Here is a 20,966-nt window from a genome sequence, read left to right on the forward strand (position 1 = left end):
AATATCATCACGTGACCACACCTACCTTCAAGGGAATCTGGAAAATAACGTCTCTAGTTGGGTGGCCAAGTGCTCAGCTAAAACTCAGATTTTTCTAGTACTAAAAGGAAGATGGGGAAAATAGTGATGTTGAAGAGGGCATATGGTAGTCTCGGCCACACAGTCTTTTGGATCTGCTTCAGTGACTGCTCTCTTTCTCTGGAATCAGTTTCATTTTATGGGGTGTTTGGGCAGGGGCCCTTGTATCTTACTGATGATGCCCAGATGGTGACTGTTCATTGCTGAGAGAGAAGCCACTGGAAACTACATATTTCAAATGTCATGTTCAAGCTGATACAATTTGAATATTTCATACCTTTCAGTTATTCGCACCTGAATACACTTATTCTTAATGTAGCAAAGCTCAACATGGTGGTAATTACATCGCCTATCATATTTACCATGCTCTCTCAAACTAAATCCAAGGGAAGCCTGAATATATGTTGAGGATTTTCCTGTATTGTTCCACAAACCTGTCACTGGAACATGGCACTTAAGATTCGCTACCAAGAAATAAATGGCAACATTTGAAATTGAATGGGGTGTTTTGTTTACTTACTATCTAAAGAAAATATACTAGGAGTATATTTGTACTTCAAAATAGGAAGGTTTGTTTCTATTTTGTGAAATACACCTGAGAGAATTCAGGTTTTTGTTTTCTTCTGCAGTGTTAAAATGGCATTTTTCTGTTGGGCTAGCCTGATGAACCTTGATGAGTTGGGGATGATGAATTGAGAGGGCCTAGTCTTGGGAAGTTTAGGAGGATTTCTTATCTGAGAGTCCAAAAAGAACCATTTGGGGTTATTCAAACTTTTACCACAGCACTGACAATATTATCCACTTTATGGTATTGTTACCTATCTTTTTCTCCAGTAGACTCTGAACTCCTTGGGGGAAGAACTTTATCTTCTCCAGCTTTGTGTGTCCTGAGCCTAGCGCATACTTGGCCCAAAGTAGAGGCTGTTTGAAAGGTAGAGTGAAGATGAGGGAGAAGGCAAGTGGGGCAACAGCCCTAAACAGGAGTTGGAAAACTTCTCTCAGCACATCCGGGCGAAGGGAGCAGAAGATGGGCCTGGAAACAAAAAGTCCAGGGAGCTCCTGTCTGAAGGCTCTGTCTTCTCTATGAATTCTGAGAAGCTATCTATCTTCAGTTGATAATGGCTGGGGGCAGGGAGGTCAAGCATTTTGGGAGAGTAGGAAACTGTGAAATGGTTACTTGGAAAACATGAGAGATGGTTTACGGGGAAGTAGAGGGGGTTGCCTGTAAGCATTTAGAATCTCTTTCACTTTCAGTCCCATCTTCTGTTTATCACCCTCTTTCCCCTATTGTCTCCTCCCCTTCACTGTTTAGAGATGCCCACATGCCTGCATCTTAAACATACAGAACCCTCCCACAACCCCAAATCCCTCTCCAACAATTGCCTTCCTTCCACTCCCTTCCAGGACAAACTCCTAGGTGAGGTGCTGCCCTCACTTCTCTACTCTACCCCCAGCCCGCCACCTCCCTTTTACCCACTCCTACTGACTCCTTTCCGTTTCCTTCATTGGAGTCATTCTCAAGTAGTCCTAGAGATACCCTTGTTGCTAAATGCAATGCAGACTTGAGGTCCTTATCTCACTTGATTTCAGAGTAGCTTTTAACCGCTCCTTCCTCTTGAAATATTCCCTTTTCTTGGCTTTTAAAACGTTTCGGTGTCTCCTATTTTTCTAGTCACTCCTTTCCAATATTCTTTGCAGCCACTCCTTTCCAGTATCCTCTTCTTCTACCTGTTAATAAGTGTTGGTGTTCCTCTCCCCAGGGTTTTGTCCTGGGCCTTCTATTCTTTACCTTACCTTGCTGCTTAATTTTACTCACTCCTATGTCTTCATTACATCTTTATGCTGATGACTACCTAACCCACATCTTCAACTCACATATATCCCCTTAGTTCCACACCCGTATATCCCCAGATACTTCCTGGACTCTACATTTGCTCGTCCTGTAGAAACCTAAACTCATCATGAAACCACACTCAACTCATCGCCATTCCCTCGATACCTGCTCCTTCCCCCACGTTCCCTAGTTTAGTCAACGGCATCTCTACACATTTGGCAGACAAGTCAGATATCAGGACATCATCCCTACCTGCTAGCTCTCCATCACCATCGTTTTACCTCTTAAAAGTCTCTCTCAAATACCGCTATACACTACTACTACCCTAGGCTAGCCACCAAGACCTCTTGCCTAGATTACTTCAGCATACTCTAAACTGGTCTCTTTATTTGCAGTCCATCACCTCTCCAACCCAAACCTCAAACTGCAACCAGAGTGTCCTTTCTGAATGCAATTTTTTATCATTTTCTCCCCTGCCTAAAATTTTAAAAAGGTGTACCCTTTTCCTTCTCTATGAAGTACACACTTTTACCAGGCTCATAATCGTACATGACTACTGACTGGTATTCGCTCACACTTTGTTTTTAACCATCCCCCTCTGGCTCTCTAGGCCACATCCAGGCTGACCTCTTTTTAGTTTCTTTAATATTTGATGTTGTCTTTCATCTCAATGTGATGCTTTTTCTGTCTGGAGCTCTCTGCTCTCCTTCTTTGCCTGGATAACATTCATTCAGTCATTCACTTAACATGCACTTTGTTAATATGGTATAGTATTGGTGAGGTACTGTACTAGGCACTAATGGTACGGCAGTGAATAAAATACAGAAGCCCCTGTTCACTGACAACAGGACTCGTGCTGTTCTAATCAGGTTTTTTTTTTTTTTTTTTTTTTTTTTTGTCATCTGTCATGGCAGGCATCCAACTAAGAGCTCATTTGTGGAATCTTCAGGGACCCCCAAGGGAAACTTTCCACTGCGTTTTTCCCTAGGGAAGGATACTAGGTGGCTCACCAAACCAAAAGAAAAGCTAAATGATGAGGCTTCAGAGGAACAATGCCAAGAGAGTTCTAGAATCTCAGCTTCAGAAACCCTTGTGGTGGCTCCTGATGGTGCTAGTATTGTTGTGACTCATTTCCAACTAGCTTCCTAAAATAGGAATATGACACAGGGTGACTTCTATGTATCCTCCTGATTAAGATTCAAATTCCTGGGGGAGGAATCTGATTGACTTAGCTATGGTCAAGTGTCTACACCTACAGACTAGATACTGTGTCTGGCAACCAGAGGTACTATAACCACTGTTAAGGTATTCTAGACGGGAGATGATGGTAATTTGGATTATGATAGCAGTGAAAATGGAGAAAAATGGATAGATTCAGCATATGTTGATAGGCAGAGACTGATGTTTTGTGAACTGGTCATCAAGGTGGAGGGAAAAAGGATCATAGATGATGCATAGATTTTTAGGTTTAAACATCTAATGGAAGGTGGTGCTGAGACTGGAAGACAGCGGGAGGGAGGAGATTTGAGTTGGTAGGGTCTGGAGTTAAAGAGGAGATCATGAGTCTATTTTGGTCATGATAAGTTTGAGACGCTTACTCAGCCATTGGATATGAAACTGACGCTCGGTGGAGCAGTCAGTTCTACAGATAAAAATACGGGAGTCTTCATCATGTAGATGCTATTGAAAGTCGTGAGTCTAGATGTGATAACTTACGGATAGATGTCAGGTAGAGATGAGTGAAAGCCCCAAGACTGAGCCCTGTGGCACAGCTGTGCTTAGAGTTTGTAATAGAGGAGGAAAAGCCAGCAAAGGAGGCTGAGAAGGGAGGCCAGCAAGGTAAATGGAAAAATGGAATTTTCCACCATTCTCACAGAAGCCAGATCTTATTGTCAGTAACAGGTCTTCTCCTGTATGGATGTCTGTTCAATCTTGAAATGCATAATCTGCTTTAGTCACCCCCCAGTTGGATTCACTCATGCTTTCCCTACATATCGTAATATACCCAATTTAACCCATCACTATTACAAATTTTATGGACAGATCACCCAGACCAGATGGTCTGTGTGGCATCACTAATAGCCTCGACCACATGCTGTCTCTCTGCTTCAAGGCCCTTATTTCTTATTTCCTTTTACAGGCTATAACCTGTCCAGTTAATACAGCTCTTCTGTGTTTATGGGAGAATTTCCTACATCTTATTCCCGTTGTGGGCACGTGCTTTCCACTGTTGACTGCTCACGTCTATACTCTGGTTAGGACTTTTTATAGGTCAATAGAGTATTAGAGCTAGATGGATGCTAAGCAATCCTACAATACCAGCCCTTTTTTTAAAACATAATATCACAACTTATTTATCAATTACCCTGTTAATGAACATTTGTGTTGTTCTGACTTTTCCATAACTACTGGCAATGCTTTCATAGGCATCTTTGTTCATATTCCTTTGTGCACATGTCTGAGAGTTTCCCAAGGGTATATACTTTATTTTTTTTTATTTATTAAAAAATTAGAGACTGATCCCAAACTCCCAATCCATCCCTCCCCTACCACCCACCGCTCCTTGGCAACCACAAGTCTGTTCTCTATGTCTGCGAGTCTGTTTCATAAATAAGTTCGTTTGTGTCATATTTTAGATTCCACCTAAAAATGATATCATATGCTAACCCCTTATTTTTAAGATGAGAAAGCTGAGGCCTTGAAGTGGTCATCCTATCCAGAAGGATGTGAAGACGATATTTTAGCAACCCTACTAGGCTGATCAAGAAAACTAGTTAATTATTTTGTGTATCTTAAATATAAATCCGTAAATATCAGAGCCCAAGAGGCACTAGTGTCCAGGGGTTGAGGCAAGGAAGGTGGTCGTGTAAAGAGAATGACAGCACCAGTTCCTCCTCCTTCACAGTTTTATCATTAGACCCCATGAATGGTATTGTGAAAGTTTGTTATGAACAATAACATGCCACGTGAAGGTGAGGCTATATTTTTTTCTCCAGATTAACCGGTAAATATTGGCCAATATTCTCAAAAGTTGCTTGTGCTTAAGGAAGGAGTTTATCCTGTGCCCTAATACTCCTCTGGGTTCCGATTTCTCAGCTCTTGCAAGCTGACTAGGGTAGCACTAACATACAGCCAAGCCCTTTTGTGGGCTTAAGCAAGAAGCCTTGAGGTATGGACCACAGGGCCCACGCTTGCTTCCCTGCCATAGGCAGATGTCTCTAAAGGACCAGAGGGCACCTGAGGGTGAGAAGCCAGGTTGAATGATAAGCTTAGTCCAGAGAAAGCTCTAGAATGAAGCTGGGCCATTGCAAATCTTCTAGGAGGCACAAGAATATTAGGTAAGCCCAGCCAAAGACCGATAGAACATACCATTAAATAAATAGAGGCGAATAACACATACTCTTGAAATGAAGATAAATGCATTTTAGCTTGATTTTATTTTCTCATTTTTCCTTAGTGGGTCAAGTGGCCCAGGAGTCCCTCAGTGGAATTGCTATTAATCATGATCATTTACCTTCCAGAGAGAAAAAAATAAAGTTCAACCTGTGCAAGCTGTATTTCTAAAATTCTGATACATTTGGAAACCATAGCTTTATTCTTCCAAGTAATTACCAACTACAGAAGAAGAGAAAAAACTTATAATTAGGGATGTAATGTCAGACTTTGGCACTTTCATTTAGGACATTTATTCAGCCTTAAAAAAAAAAAGTTAGGTTTCCATTCCAGATTTGTTCCAGAGAAAGCTTTTCACTTTCCCTCCCGTGACACGGAATCTTAATATAACACACAGGGGCTACTGGGTAGAAAAAGAACAGAATCAGATGGGAATTTAGGGATCTACAATTACAATAAATATCACCCTGTGGACAAGGCAAGGATGACTTCTAAACATATCCCTCAGCCCTGCCCTTGCCACCGTCTCCACCCGACTGGCTGCCTGTGTACAGATGTTGTAACGTCCTGGGTCTGAAGGACCGATGCCAGGCAGGGGGACCTGGTCATGCCTGAGGACAAACAGTGAAACTCAAACCTTCAGTTAGGGCAACGAGTACACACCAGCCAAGGTCCTTCTCACGCTTTCACCTTGGTATACATATTGCAAATGTAACTGTCCAATGTTAAGAAAAAAGCTCAGTGGTAAATTCTCATTCTAAAATAACAGTCTGGGGCTTCCCTGGTGGCGCAGTGGTTGAGAATCTGCCTGCTAATGCAGGGCACACGGGTTCGAGCCCTGGTCTGGGAGGATCCCACATGCCGCGAAGCAACTGGGCCCATGAGCCACGACTGCTGAGCCTGCGCGTCTGGAGCCTGTGCTCCGCAACAAGAGAGGCCACGATAGTGAGAGGCCCGCGCACCGCGATGAAGAGTGGCCCCCGCTTGCCACAACTAGAGAAAGCCCTCGCACAGAAACGAAGACCCAACACAGCAAAAATAAATAAATTAATTACTAAACTCCTACCCCCAACATACAATAAAGTAACAGTCTGATAAAAGCAGCTCGTGATAGTCTATAATAATTCAAGTCCTGTACATCCACGAGTGCCTCTGCTCGTAGCACGAACTTGATCCTTTTTCTCTTTCTCCCCCATTTAATCGATTCTCCACTTGTTCCTCACAAGCGCCAAAAATGGGTTTTAGGTTGCCAACAGTAATTTGTGAAATGTAAACTATGACGAGAAATAGAGGAGGAAATCGGGGTGAAAGGGGAATTGGATTGCAAAAATGAGAGACAGCCAGGGATGAAGTTAACATTTGGAAACACAAATGAGAAGGTTCTCTTAAAAGCCAGAGGTTGGCTACAAACCCTGCTTTGGCTTCCTGAGTAAAGGAGGAAATGTGAGGAGTTGCAATAGTCACAGTGTCCAATAGTCAAAAGCATACTAGCTGCTCCTGAGAACTGACATTAGCTCCCCATGTTTTTTGGGTTTTTTTTTTTGCGGTACGCGGGCCTCTCACTGCTGTGGCCTCTCCCGTTGCGGAGCACAGGCTCCGGACGCGCAGGCTCAGCGGCCATGGCTCACGGGCTCAGCCGCCCCATGGCATGTGGGATCTTCCCGGACTGGGGCACGAACCCGCGTCCCCTGCATCGGCAAGCAGACTCTCAACCAGTGCGCCACCAGGGAAGCCCCAGCTCCCCATGTTTTATTTAGCTGGTACCCAACTTTTGACCATTGTTGCTTCTCCATTCTGTAGTACGCTGGAACAGGGAGATGAGGTAAGATATACATCACAGGCTGATTTGAGTCTGACATCTTGATGTAGTAGTCATTCCCAAATTAAGCTACAAAACAGAATTCATCTAGAGAGCTTTAAAGAATACACACTCTTGGGGCCCATCCATGAAGATTGTGATCTTGTAGGTATGGGGTCGAAACTGAGAAATATACTTTTTTTTTTTTTCTCAGGGTGTTTCTGCTCCAGCAAGTCCAAAGACATATATTTAGAAAGTGCTGATGTCAGTTGTGGTGAGGGGGAAGTGTGGCACGTCAGGCTCTCCATGAAGCAGACTTGGAGCAGAGATTTGCGTGCAGAAAACTTACTGGGGGATGCTCTTGGGATCAGCATCTGTGATAGGTGAAGGAGGAAAGATACGGCAGAGAGAAAGGTTGGACTGTGAGACAGTCACAAAAAAAAGGCCTCGGATGGGTCCAAGGAGAGATTTGGATCTAGAATAGCTCTGCATATTTGTCCCAATTAGGGTAAAGAAGATGGGCCTTTCTATTTCCTCACTGACCAGTCATGCAATGTGTGCACCCGGGGTCAGGGCGGGGTGTGAAGTTGGGTGCAGTGGCTCTCTCCGCAGAGGACCGTCTCTAGGCAGGGACTCAGTTATGAGCTGTCAGTTGCCGACGGTCTTAGCAGCTACGGGAGTGAGTACTTCAGTCCTGAAAACGAGGAGCCGGGGGGCATCACACAGCATCTACTGCAGTCTTCCTCTCAAGACATTCAGATCTACCTGCTTCATGTATGTCCTGGGAGCAGCTCATTTGATGTCCTAGTGGCCCTCTTTCTCCAGGAGACAATTATAAGTGGAAGTTTAGTGGAGTAAATTGTAGCCCCTACGTCTGTCTGTCATCTCTAGGGATGTCTTATTCTTCTAAGCATCCTTACAGCTTTCCAAGGGCCAGCCCCCCCTTGGCTGCCACTCTGTCCTTGCTGCTCATTGCAATAATTGCACCCACTTTGCTTCAGATGACTAAGCGCCACTCGCTCCCTCATCTTTATTTTTTTGGGATCCAATGATCCCCATAGCTACCAGGGAGCTCAATTTTGTGATGATATCCCCTACAGTCAGGTAGGATCTACAGAGGTTGGCCGCCACATAGAGTCTCAACAATGCTGCTGCCCTCTGCACCAGTGAATTCCTTCTTGTTTTGTTAAGTAGTATGCTTTCAGGGCCTTCTTGTGGATCAGAGTCATCTGGTGGATTTTCCAAGTTTACCTGGTATACCCATTATTGCTTACTTTGCTGATGCTTTTAATCCTTCCTTCAGCCATATGGCACAGTATTTCTACATCGCTTAGTGTGGGCCATTGCTTTCTCTAAGCTCCTGAGAGCCCTCCTAGTAACCTATTATCACTGTCCAGCTGGGTCCTTGCCAAGTGTTAAATTCTATACTACTCTTGTACCTATAAATTCTCCCTTATCTGCCTTTATATTCCACCCACCCCCCTAATCCTTAGCATTCAGTCTCACACATACTCTCCTGGTCCCTGTCAGTACATATTGTCCCGGCACCATAGCTCCTTTGGCCTAGGACTCCATCCCTCCCTTAGCATGCCCAGCTCTTCCCAGGCCACATTTTCTTGTGACTTAATTCTAGTTATTTGAGTGCCCAGAAGGGGAGGTGAGGGAAGATGCTGAATAGAGTCCATGTTGTCTTGCAAGGGCAGGTTCTCTCTGCTTTGTCTTCCATCAGGAGGGGACATAAGCCTTTAACGGGGAGGAGGAAGTCACTTCCACAGAGGGGTTGAGGGCATCTGGGGACTCAAGATTGTTGAGTGCATCAACTCTGATATCTCCATCTCAAGTCTCAAGGTCCCATCCTTTGCTAATCAGAGTCTTGGTCTTGGTGAATCAGAGCCACAATAGATACTGAATTATTGGGAGTTAATGCTACTCTTGTTCTTATAGGTCTTGGGCTTGATTCTCAGTTTTGTCTGTCCTCCAGTGGCAGGAGATTAGAGTCACTTTGCAAAGCAGGCTTTGGCTTTCACACTTAGTCTTTAATTGGTGATGAATTACCCTTATTATTACTCTTTCCTCTGTGTTTGGCAAATGCCTCATTTACTAGACAGGCTAAACATTCCATTTTGCTAGCATGCCATCCCAGTTCACCACCAGTGGAAGTTTTGCCACATGCTAGGTTGTATCCATGCTTTACCTACCGTCAATGACAGAGGTTATTATTATTAACTGGTTCATGGGTGGTCCAGCTCCAAAATCTTATCTTTGACTCACTTTTTGGGACCACTCCTAATGCACCAACTGTCACAGATCAGGTTCCTTGGGTGATAGTAATCTCTGGATAGACTCTTGTGGGAAAGAGAAGGAATCAGGAGTGAGTAGAGGAAGAAATTGAACTGTGATGCATTTATGACCAAGACCCCAGCCAATCCCATGGCTTGCTCTGGAGCTGGGGCGCTTCTGCAATATGGTCCGAAATTAGAGCAGGGGGCATGGCCTTTATATCATTGACAGTCATTCGATGTGGGCTGCTCCCAGGAAGGAAGGTGATGCAAATTTAGGTTAAGCAGTTTTCTTTAACAAAAACCAGTCTCTGCAGCAGGATTCAATACTGAGTTGGCAGCAACCAACACTCCTAGCAGCTGGGATACAAGTGCTTCAGTCCTGAGATTGTGGAGGCCTCTGGATGGTTCAGCACAGTGTCCATTAGAGAAGGAAAAGCAAGCTGGGGCTTTGAACTTTGTCACTTACATAAAATAGGTGAAGTCTGATTTGTTTGCTGCCATATAGACTAACACAGTATCACAGAATCATTCGAGATTGAGACTTAGAACACTAATGTAAATTCGGAGAGATGAAGGAGAAATTGTTGGATAGGACTCCAATTATATAAATCCAATTATATAATTACATATATCCAATTATATAGATTCTTCTTGATGGTGGTCACCTCTTTCAAATTCTCCTCTTCTCTTAGTCTAAGAGAGCCTGAGGTTATTAATTTCAGTTCCCCCAGGTCACTATCCTGTAAGCACTGTATTTTCTTAGAGAACACAAGAATCAACAGATGTGCTACCTGTCCTCCAGGTAAGTGAGTTGTAAGGCTATTCCCAGGCTTGATCAATTGTAAATCGTTCCACTGATTTAATGAGAGCTGATTGGAGGGTGCAGGAGGGAAAGAAGAAGGGAAAACAGCACCACATTAGATACGTACAAATTATAAGAGGCATCTCAATTTCAGAAATGTCAAAATATGCATAATTATGACGTCCCTCAGTGAGGGGACAATACAGCATGAGGCGTGGTGAGTGCTATAATAAAATGACACAATTATGGAAAAAGCCAGGGAAGGAGAGACCATTCTAGAAATAACAGGAAAAGCCTCAGGGGAGAGGTAAAATTTGAATAAGGCCTTGAAGAAAAAAATGTAGCACACTTAAGAATGCCTGTGATTCTATGGTTGTTGACTTTTAAAACGTGTATTTATCTATTCATCCTGGTCTATTCTAATAGATGAAATCACACTTTACTGTTCCACTCTTTATTTTAGCTGAATCTTATAGTATATTAAATTTGTGGGGATCTAATTATTGATCCACTTGCATTATATTGTTATTTGCTATTTAAGTGATATCTACATATCCATCATGTTATGGTGTCAAGAGACCTTACAGCAAAGGAAGCCCATTAAAGCATCAGCAGAGCAAATGGTGTTTACATTTGCTTTGCTACTTGTTAACATTTGCCATAGTGTTGTAATCTCCTAGTAACAACAGGGGCAAAATAATGAATTTGTAGCTAGTATGACATAGATTCCTAAAATTTGCAGCAAGGCAGTGGATATAAAGGAACTCCCAGTTACTATCACATTACCTCTGTGAGTGATAGAACCAGATAAGGAAGAAATAAAATTATGCGATGAAACCACAATATTTTGGCAAATCTTAAAACAGTCTTGAATTAAAGCGCCTCTTTATTCTACTTATAGAATTAATATGTGCTTCTTATTAAAAAATGTAGAAAATAAAGAGAAGTGAAAAGTAGGATGAATTATTCACCCATAATTCTTGGTAAGGTAGGAACAGCAATATGGCAATTGAAAATAGAAATAATGCCTTAACAAAGTGATGTTTGAATGTTATTATGGAAAACCAAGTCTCAGATTAACACACACACACACACACACACACACACACACACACACATTGTATTCTATAGCTCAAGTCTTCTGGAAAATAAGACTCACTCCCCCCTCCCCCTTTCTTTTTTGTTTTTTTTCAACAAACTAACCCCTTGTGAATAACATGATAATCCACTTTTACTAGGCTTATAGAACAAGGAGCAAGAAAGGCTGCTATACCAATATGTGTGAAGCAGTTTTGAATATAACAGGAAATTCAAGATGATTTCAAAGCTGGTCTTACGGCACTATCCTGAGAACTATTGTTCTTCCCTAGAAGAAATGTCTGACATTGGCCCTGAATTTCAGAGTTGTTTCAGAGCCCCGCTCTCAGTTGTCATTGTTATTGTGGTGTATAACATATAATAAGATTTGTTGATTTAGGAAAAACACATCACATATAAAAACATCCATTTGTAACTATTTGACCAGTCTATCTATAAAGGGATTTGATTACATCCCCTAAGTCTCTCTAAAACTAAATCTCCCTTGTGTTAGTTGTGGGTCTGCTCTGTAAATCTTAATGGAAGGAGTTAAGATACAAATGATCAGAGAATAGAAGCGGAACTTTGGGTAATATACCTATGCAGTGAATACTGATGATATGACAGAACAAGAGCCAAGTCCTGAAAGCGAGCTATATTATGGAGGCAGATGGTCAAACAAATATACGTCATTCACCATAACTTGGTCTAAACTAATTACCTAATGCAGGAGACAGATGTCTGGGTAGCTTCATAAATGATTTATGGGTGACTTTACAGTGTAACCAAAATCATGGCAGCTATTAAAATGCCACTGATTCCAAAAATAGGGGGGAAAAGTATGGTAAATAATATTTTATAATCATTTTTGCCCCTCAGGAATTCAAAGCATCTTATCAGCAATAACAGGTCACGTGCCTATTAATAACCATAAAATAGGACTATTTGTGAGATTGTTTACTCTGCATAGGTCATTGGGGTGCCTTTATTTAAATTATTGCTTCTGTGGACTGAATTGTATCCCTGTGACCTGCAAACATAAATGCACCTCTGAAGGTTTCCAGCGCCCAGGCAGGATCTGTTCTGATAAACACTGCAACGTTTACTGTATCCTTAAAAGGAAGCCAGTGGGAAAAGTAAGACCTGGTCTCAGAGAGGTGAACTCAGGCTTCTTAACTTCCAATTTAGTTTGGTCTCTGATGGATGAATATAGTGTCTGTGAAAACGTACGCATATAGTGTCTGTGCATTCGTTCTGGCTAATGAGGCAGCTCTGTTTTGATCACATAGAGTATATTTAACAAATCAGGTCTTCTAAGTGCTTTCTGCTTTCCTTTATTTTCCCTTATTATTAAGAAATGTATCTAACATACAGGAAAGTATAGAGAGCAATACGACAAACACTGTTACCACCTACCATGGTTTAATAAACACTGGTATTTTGTCATGTTTACTTCAGATTTTTTATGGGGAAGTGACGGTAAGAACGAAACACTCTAAACAGAGTTGGGAAGGATTTTTCCAAGCCCATTCCTCTCCCCCCTCAAAGGAAACCCCTATCTTGAAGTTCATGTGTGTTCTTCCTTTTCATGATTTTATATTCAACTAGGTGCATGTATATGCATGAACAATCCACAGAATAGATACATAGAGCTATTCAGAATGTACAGAATAAATGGCATCGTTGCTATACATGTTCTACAACTTGCTTTTTTATTCAACGTTATGTTTTCTAACCCCTTTCCATATTCATATGAGTGGATCTAGATTTTTATTTTAACTTTAGTTTAGAATTCCATTGTATGAGATATACTGTACTTTATTTATCCATTTCTCTATCCTTGAACATTTTTGTTGTTTCTAATTTTTCTTTAAGACCAACAATACTCCGGTATTTGCACCTAGAAGTGGAACTGCCCTTCCATATAATTCATCTTTTTTGTGTTTTTAAAAAATTTTATTTTTCATACTTATTTGAGGGAGTTACTTAAATTTCTTAATACAATCTTGTTATTTTTATATACGGCAAATATCTCCTTAAAGTATACAGTTTATTTTTAAACATTGTTTGTGCTTTTTTTTTTGTTCCTAGTCAAATTTATCAATCCTTTCCTTTATAATTGGTGCTTTTTGTCTTGTTAAAGAAATCCTTGGGGCTTCCCTGGTGGGCGCAGTGGTTGAGAGTCCGCCTGCTGATGCAGGGGCATGGGTTCGTGCCCCGGTCTGGGAGGATCCCACGTGCCGCGGAGCGGCTGGGCCCGTGGGCCATGACCGCTGAGCCTGCGCGTCCGGAGCCTGTGCTCCGCGACAGGAGAGGCCGCAGCAGTGAGAGGCCCGCATACCGCAAAAAAAAAAAAAAAAAAAGAAATCCTTTCTTATTAGATTTAGTAAAGATAGTAACTTCTAATTTCTACTAAAACTGTTAGAGTTTTGTTTTTCACATTTAAATCTTCAATTCATTTGCAATGCTTGGGCATAGTGTGAGATAGGAATCTAATTTAATTATTTTTTCTATATGAAAACCAATTTACCCATTACCAGTTTTTGCATATTCCATTTTTTCTTACTGATCTGTAATGTCACCTTTTTCATATGCCAAGTTCCTGTATAAGGTAGACATTACTAGCACTCACCAATATGTGGTTATCCTGTCCTTCCTGGATACTCCATAGACACAACTTCCCAGCTGCTCTCCAGCTCTGCAGGGCCATGTAACTAGCAATGACCAATGACCTGTGAGCAGTGTCCTGTGTCAATTCTTGGATGAGACTGAAAATTCGTTGATCAATCTCTCAGCTTCCCTGAAGAATGTTGAGATGGCAGAGCCACAAGATAGAGCTGCTTGGATTGTTAAATCACCTCGTGGTCATCTGTACTAACAGTGGCCTCTGTATGAGCAAGAAGTAAACTGTAAGTGCTAAACCTCTGAGATTTCAGGGCATATTTGTTATTAGCTTATCCTGATTAATACACCATGGTTCAGATTTTGGGTTCTCTACTTCCTTCCATTGGTCCCTCTGTCTAAGCACCCATACCACACTGTCTTTATTATTTTGACTTTATGGGAAGTCTTGGTTTCTAATGGAGCAAGTTTCCATCACCCTTCTCTTTCTTACCTTCTTTGGCTTTTTACTTTTCCAAATGAATTTTGGAATTATTATCAAAGGTAATGAAATTGCTGCTGAGGCTAAGATGAGAATTTTATTAAATTTGTGCTTTAAGTTGGGAGGAAATGACATCCTCATTATATTGAGTCTCCTATCCAAAGGCATGATAAATCTTCTCCATTCGTTAGAGTTAACTGTATTAAAATGCCATTTTTGTAGATCAAAAATGTTCAAAAAACAAAAGTAGACTTGAGCAAATGGAATGATATCTCTTGGTTTGCTTAGATCATCTCAACATAATCAAGATGTTACTTGTCCCTAAATTAATTTACAAATTTAATGCAATCCTAATAAAAACACCAATACCAACAAGCTCTTTTTCACATCTGGGTAACTTTCTAAACTTAATAGGAGAAAATAGACACATAAGAGTATTTAGAAAAACACTGAAATGGAAGAAATAGGAGAGAAGACTAACTCTACCAGATAACAGAGCACACTCCAAAGCTCTATGATTAAAGTAGTATGGTACTGGTGCATGAATAGACAGAACAATGGAACAGAATAGAAAGTTCATACATAAACCACCTACATGGAGAATTCTAGTACATGACAAAGGTATCTCAAGTTATTGGGACAAAGATTGGCTTCTTTCTTTTTTTTTTTCTTTTTTAACCAAATGGTGTTGAGCCATGGCAACTGGATAACCACTTGGAAAAAGATAAAATTTGATTCATTGCTCACACTACATACAAGAATAAATTCCACATTAACTGAAGATCTAAACATAAAAATTTTTCAAACTGAAAATATGTAATAAAGAAAAACTGAGAATTTTCTGTTTAATAATTGGTCAATATTCTTTTTTTTGTCTTATTTTATTTATTTTTGGTTGCATTGGGTCTTTGTTGCTGTGTGAGGGCTTTCTCCAGTTGTGGTGAGCGGGGGCTACTCTTTGTTGTGGTGCACGGGCTTCTCGTTGCAGTGGCCTCTCTTGTTACAGAGCACAGGCTCTAGGTGCGCGGGCTTCAGTAATTGCGGTGCTCGGGCTTCAGTAGCTGTGGCTTGCGGGCTTAGTTGCTCCGCGCGGGGCGTGAGGGATCTTCCTGGACCAGGGATTGAACCTGTGTCCCCTGCATTGGCAGGTGGATTCTTAACCACTGCACCACCAGGGAAGTCTGGCCAATATTCTTTAAAAATGTCAATATCATGAAAGAAAAAAAGGAAAAAGTTGAGAATTTTTTACAAATTAAAGGAGAGTAAAGCAACATGATAACTAAGTGTAGTGCATGATTACTGGATTGGATCCTGTACTGGAGGATAAAGATACATTATTGAAACATAAGAAGATTGTTGACTATGGATGTTTATTGACTAAGATTATTGACTATGGATGGAAAATTAGGTAAAAATACTGTATCCTTGTTAAATTTCCTGATGCTGATAACGGTGCTGTACATTGGTTATAAGAGAATGGGGACATATGTATGCATATAGCTGACTCACTTTGGTGTACAACAGAAACTAACACAGTGTTGCGAAGCAATTATGCTCCAATAAAGATCTATTTTTAAAAAAAAAGAGCAAGGAATTAGAAATCACCTTCTATAGAAAAAATTTTCTGTACCACAAAATAAATTGTTACTTTTTTTGAAAAAACAAAGAGAAAAGCTTTCATAGGAAATACAAACTAAAATATTAAGGGGCCTATCTGTCTATCTACCTATCTGTCATCTATCTAGATACAGATATTTATTCAGTGTCATTATGACCATTTAGGTTGTTTCCAGTTGTCTGCTATTATGAACAACACTGTATGGATGTTCTTGCATGTCTCCTGCTGCACACACGAAAACTTTTCTTTATGGTATTTGTTTGAAATCAAACTGCTGAACCTCAGGGTATATGAATTTTTTAACTTTATTGGAAAATGTGGATGAGCCAATGTGCATTCCCATCAGTGTGTGTGTTAAGTGTTGCTGTTTCTCCACATCCTTGCCAACACGTGGGACTGTATGACTTTACATTTTCTGTCAATCTGGTGAGTATAAATGGCATCTATCTGTGGTTTCAATCTGTATTTCCTTGATTTCTGATAAGGGAACAACATTTTCATATGTTTTTGACTCTTTGTTTTCCTCTTCAGTGAAATGTTTGTTCATGCCTTTGCCCATCAACTTAGTTGCCTTTTTTACTTTGAGGAGTTCAAAGTATTCTGCATACTAAGCCTCTGTTTACTATATGTATTGCCAATATCTTCTACCAATGAGTGGATTATTTTCACCTGTTAAATGAGGTCCTTTAAAGTACAGACGTTTTAAACTTTGGTGTACTCAAAAATATCAATATTTTTCTTTATAGTTTGTTTGTTTTTTTGGTCATATTGAAGTAAGTTCTTTACTTAGCCTAAGTCTATCAAGAAAAGTTTTATTTGAAATTTTAAGATTTTTTGGCTATATCGTGAGGGATTTAGCTCTATATTTTCAATATACATAGCCAATTGTCCAAACACAAGTTATTTAAAACTCCATCCTTTCTTCACTAATATGCAAAGTCCCTTCTATGATATATCAGTATATGTGTGGTTCAGTTTCTGGACTACTTTGTTCATTTATTTATTTTTCCCACATCAATAACGTACTATCATGTTATCTTCATAACCAGAACTTAACATCTGCCAGGACAAGTCATCCGACCTTTTTTTTCTTTTTATATAGATTGTTTTTGTTTTCTACTATCGGCAACCTTGGTCTTCAATACAAATTTTAGAATAAAGATACATAAAAATCTGATTGAGATTTTGATTGGAATTGTATTGACTCTATATATAGATTTGGAAAAAACTGATATCTTTAATAGTTTTTCCACCCAGGACTGTAGTACATCTCTCCATTTATGCTTTTTTTTTTTTCTTATGTGTCCTAGCAATGCATTAAAATTCCTTGTATCCAGTGATCCTACATTTGCAGCGGGAGGGCCTTGTTCCACATCAGTTCCTCCTGCCATATCTACTGGTACTATCTTCAAACTCTGGCAAGCCATAAATCAGATCAGTATTTTTAAATAGGTTCTTCAAAATTTAATGCTCCAGTGATCAAGGCTGATAGTTATAGCTGTACATAGAAAATATGAATAAAGAAAACCTGTAAGAAGTTTCAGTTTACTTGAAATTAAAATGGGTTAAGAAAATTATAATCCTAACCCAAGGCATTCCTTTTTCGTTAACCTCTTCCCCAATCTTATTTCTAGAACAACTCTGAAACTTCTATTCCATTGGAATCTTCTAATATTAGCTTCTGTTCAAGAATATCCACGTAAATTCTGCTTTTTCCCCTGGACTTTAAAATGATGTTAATGCTTTCTTTTCCAATCCCCCAAGTGCTCAAAAGCAAGGAGGCTTCCCCTCCTAATTTTTACTATAAAAATTTCAAACAGAAAATTTGCAAGAATAATAAAGTAGCAACCACATACCCACAACCTAGTTTCTTCAGTTATTAATATTTCCCCATATTTAATCTCTCTCTCTACCTATTTATCTATCATCTATCTATCCATCCCATCTATCTTATGCAGCTAGAGCTGCCATGACAAAATACTGTAAAATGGGTGGCTTAAACAAAAGAATTTTATTTTCTCCAATTGTGAAGTTTATTGCCATCCAGTTGTGTCCTCACATGATCTTTTCTCTGTGCATGTGTACTCCTCCTGTCTCTTTCTCTGCTCGTAAGGATATCAGTCTTATATGATAAAGACCCTACTCTTGTGACATTATCTAACCTTAGTTGCTTCTTTAAAAGCCATCTCCTAATACAGTCACATTGGTGATTAGGGTTTCAACATATGAATTTGGGAGGGGGGTGGAATCACAATTCAGTCCATAAATGTGTGTATGTTTGTATGTATGTATCTGTCTATCCATCTATCTATCATCTCTTTATCTTGTTGAAACTTTTCAATGTAAATTCAAGTCTTCATGACACTTTATCCTTAAATATTTTAACAAACATCTCCTAAAAATAAGAGCATTCTCCTGAATAACAAATACCATTATATCATCTAAGAAAAGAAACAATAATATACTAAAATGATCTAGTATCGATAATATACTAAAACCATCTAGTATCCCAGCGGTGAGTTTTCTACTTCTCCCTTCTATACCTGTTAGTATTCATCTTTTAAGATAGGCTTTTATCATCAACTAGGGATAAACTTTGGTTGCTTCTAAACAGTCAAGTTAAATTAAAGCACAGATTCTTACGCTGGGATTCCTAGTGATCCAAGGATACACTTCAGGAGTTTTGTGAATCTCTTGAAATTGTCTACAAGTACATTTTTCTTGGGAAGAGGTCCATAGTATGCTCAGATTCTCAAAGGTATCTGTCATACCTCAGAAAATTAAGAACAATTCTCCTAAATCGTCTTGGTTATCCAGTGTCACATATGGAGCTCTCTGTGTTGACTTAGACCTAAGAATTATACCAGCTTAGAAATATTGATATGTTCGGTTTAAGAATGCATATTGCTATTTAAAGGCCAAATAGGAGCTATAATATTTTGAAAAGCGAAGGGAAAAAAATGTAACTATTAATTAGGATCCAGTTAATGGTGCTATCGTGAAGGATAATAACTTCTTAGCTTAAATAATTTTCAATATCTTGATCATGAGTACCATTAGGGAAATTAGTGACTGAGCTGGGTTCTTTGTTAGTCTGTAAAATTAAAACATACCCTAAAAATTACAGCATCATCTTTGGCAGACAGGCACTAATGACTCTGGGGCTGACAGGTTAGTTTAGCTCAAGCATCTCATAGATGATTAAAGTTAATGAGTGAAGTGTAAGCAGGACTCTACTTAATGAATGTGCTAATTGTTTTTCTTGTTGCAAACATTAGTGCTGCTTTTAACCACAATATACAGATTAGCAGCCAATTCATTATGCTTTGTTTAATGAGTTTATATTTATACAATATAATGGCATTGTTAAATCCACATCGTACCCTTCTTAATATTCAAAGCACTTTACCAGAGCATACTATTTTAAGCTCAAAGCCATCCTTTGTCAGGAGGGAGGGCAAGGACAGTATACCTATTTTAGCATATGGTGGTTATGAGCCCAGACGCTGAATTCCTGCGGCCTGGGACTGAGTCCTGGACGCTTACCAACTGTCCGATCTCAGAAAATGTATTGATCGTTCAAAAAGTGGAGTGGAGTGAGTGATATAGTATCTACCCCATGGGGTGTTACAGGATTTGGTAATAGTTTACAAAGCGTTTAAAGCAGTGCTGAGTACACTGTAAGCCTCATAAGTATGTTACTAAAAATAGCAAAGGATATCACTTATATGTGGAATCTAAAAATATGATACAAATGAACTTATTTACAAAACAGAAACAGACTCACCGACATAGGAAACAAACTTATGGTTATCATAAAGGAAAGAGGGGGAGGGAAGGATAAATTGGGAATTTCAGATTAACGGACACACACCACTATATATAAAATAGATAAACCACAAGGACCTACTGTATAGCACAGGGAACTATATTCAGTATCTTGTAATAACCTATAATGGAAAAGAATCCGAAAAAAAATACATGTATGTGTATATATATAACTGAATCACTTTGCTGTATACCTGAAACATTGTAAATCAACTATACTTCAATAAAACAAAGTTCAAAATAAACAAATATTTAAACAGAAATTATCAGTTACATCTCTACCCTCATGATCCATTCTCTGCAGAGCAACCAGAGTGATCTTTTAAAACCAAGAATCCCTTCATGCCACCTGCCTGCTTAAAATACTGAGGACTGCCCATTGCAAGAGGAATGAAATGCAAACCATCCACTGTGGCCACGTACAGTATGGCTCGTGCCTCATTCTGCACTCTTATCCTTCTCTCCGCATCCCAGCTCTGTGCTCTGTGCTGGTCTCCTTTCTATTTCTCAGATACACCAAGCTCTTTTCTGCTTTAAGGTCTTTGCCTGGACCGCCCTCCTCACAGATCCATAGACCCCTCCAGACTCACATCTGAACTCAGAGCAGATTCAGGAGCACAGCATGCCTTCTCTGACCAACCTACCTCAATTACACTCGGCCAAGGCCACTGCCCTGTTTAATGAATAAATGAATAGATTTTGGGGAACCTCAGGGTTCATAGCACACTATCATCATTGGTCCCTGTTTTATCCTGTTTTCTTTTTTTTTTTTTTTTTTTTTTTTTTGCAGTACGTGGGCCTCTCTCTGTTGTGGCCTCTCCCGTTGCGGAGCACAGGCTCCGGACGCGTAGGCTCAGCGGCCATGGCTCACGGGCCCAGCCGCTCCATGGCATGTGGGATCTTCCCGGACCGGGGCACGAACCCGTGTCCCCTGCATCGGCAGGCGAACTCTCAACCACTGTGCCACCAGGGAAGCCCCTATCCTGTTTTCTTTATAGCACTTCTCACATGAACCGTGCATAAGGATATATATATATAGATATAGGATATTTACTTATCTGATAAATTTGTAGTGGCACATAAGTCCTTTAGAACTCAGACTCTCACTGACTCAAACTAGAATTCTTTTCATATGCTCTCTTAGGATTCTCAA

General features: G+C 40.0%; 1 protein-coding gene across 1 annotated transcript in view; it reads left to right on the plus strand.

Moving 5' to 3' along the window:
* Positions 1 to 7,049: 7,049 nt before the first annotated feature.
* CPO (carboxypeptidase O) overlaps positions 7,050 to 20,966 on the plus strand; it is a 114,430-nt gene continuing 100,513 nt past the window's right edge. The window contains 2 exon segments of the mRNA XM_065880170.1: positions 7,050 to 7,127; positions 7,716 to 7,877. Coding sequence (XP_065736242.1) covers positions 7,050 to 7,127; positions 7,716 to 7,877 — 240 coding nt within the window.

The sequence above is a fragment of the Phocoena phocoena genome, chromosome 7 (genome assembly GCF_963924675.1).
Source record: "Phocoena phocoena chromosome 7, mPhoPho1.1, whole genome shotgun sequence".
NCBI lineage: Eukaryota > Metazoa > Chordata > Mammalia > Artiodactyla > Phocoenidae > Phocoena > Phocoena phocoena.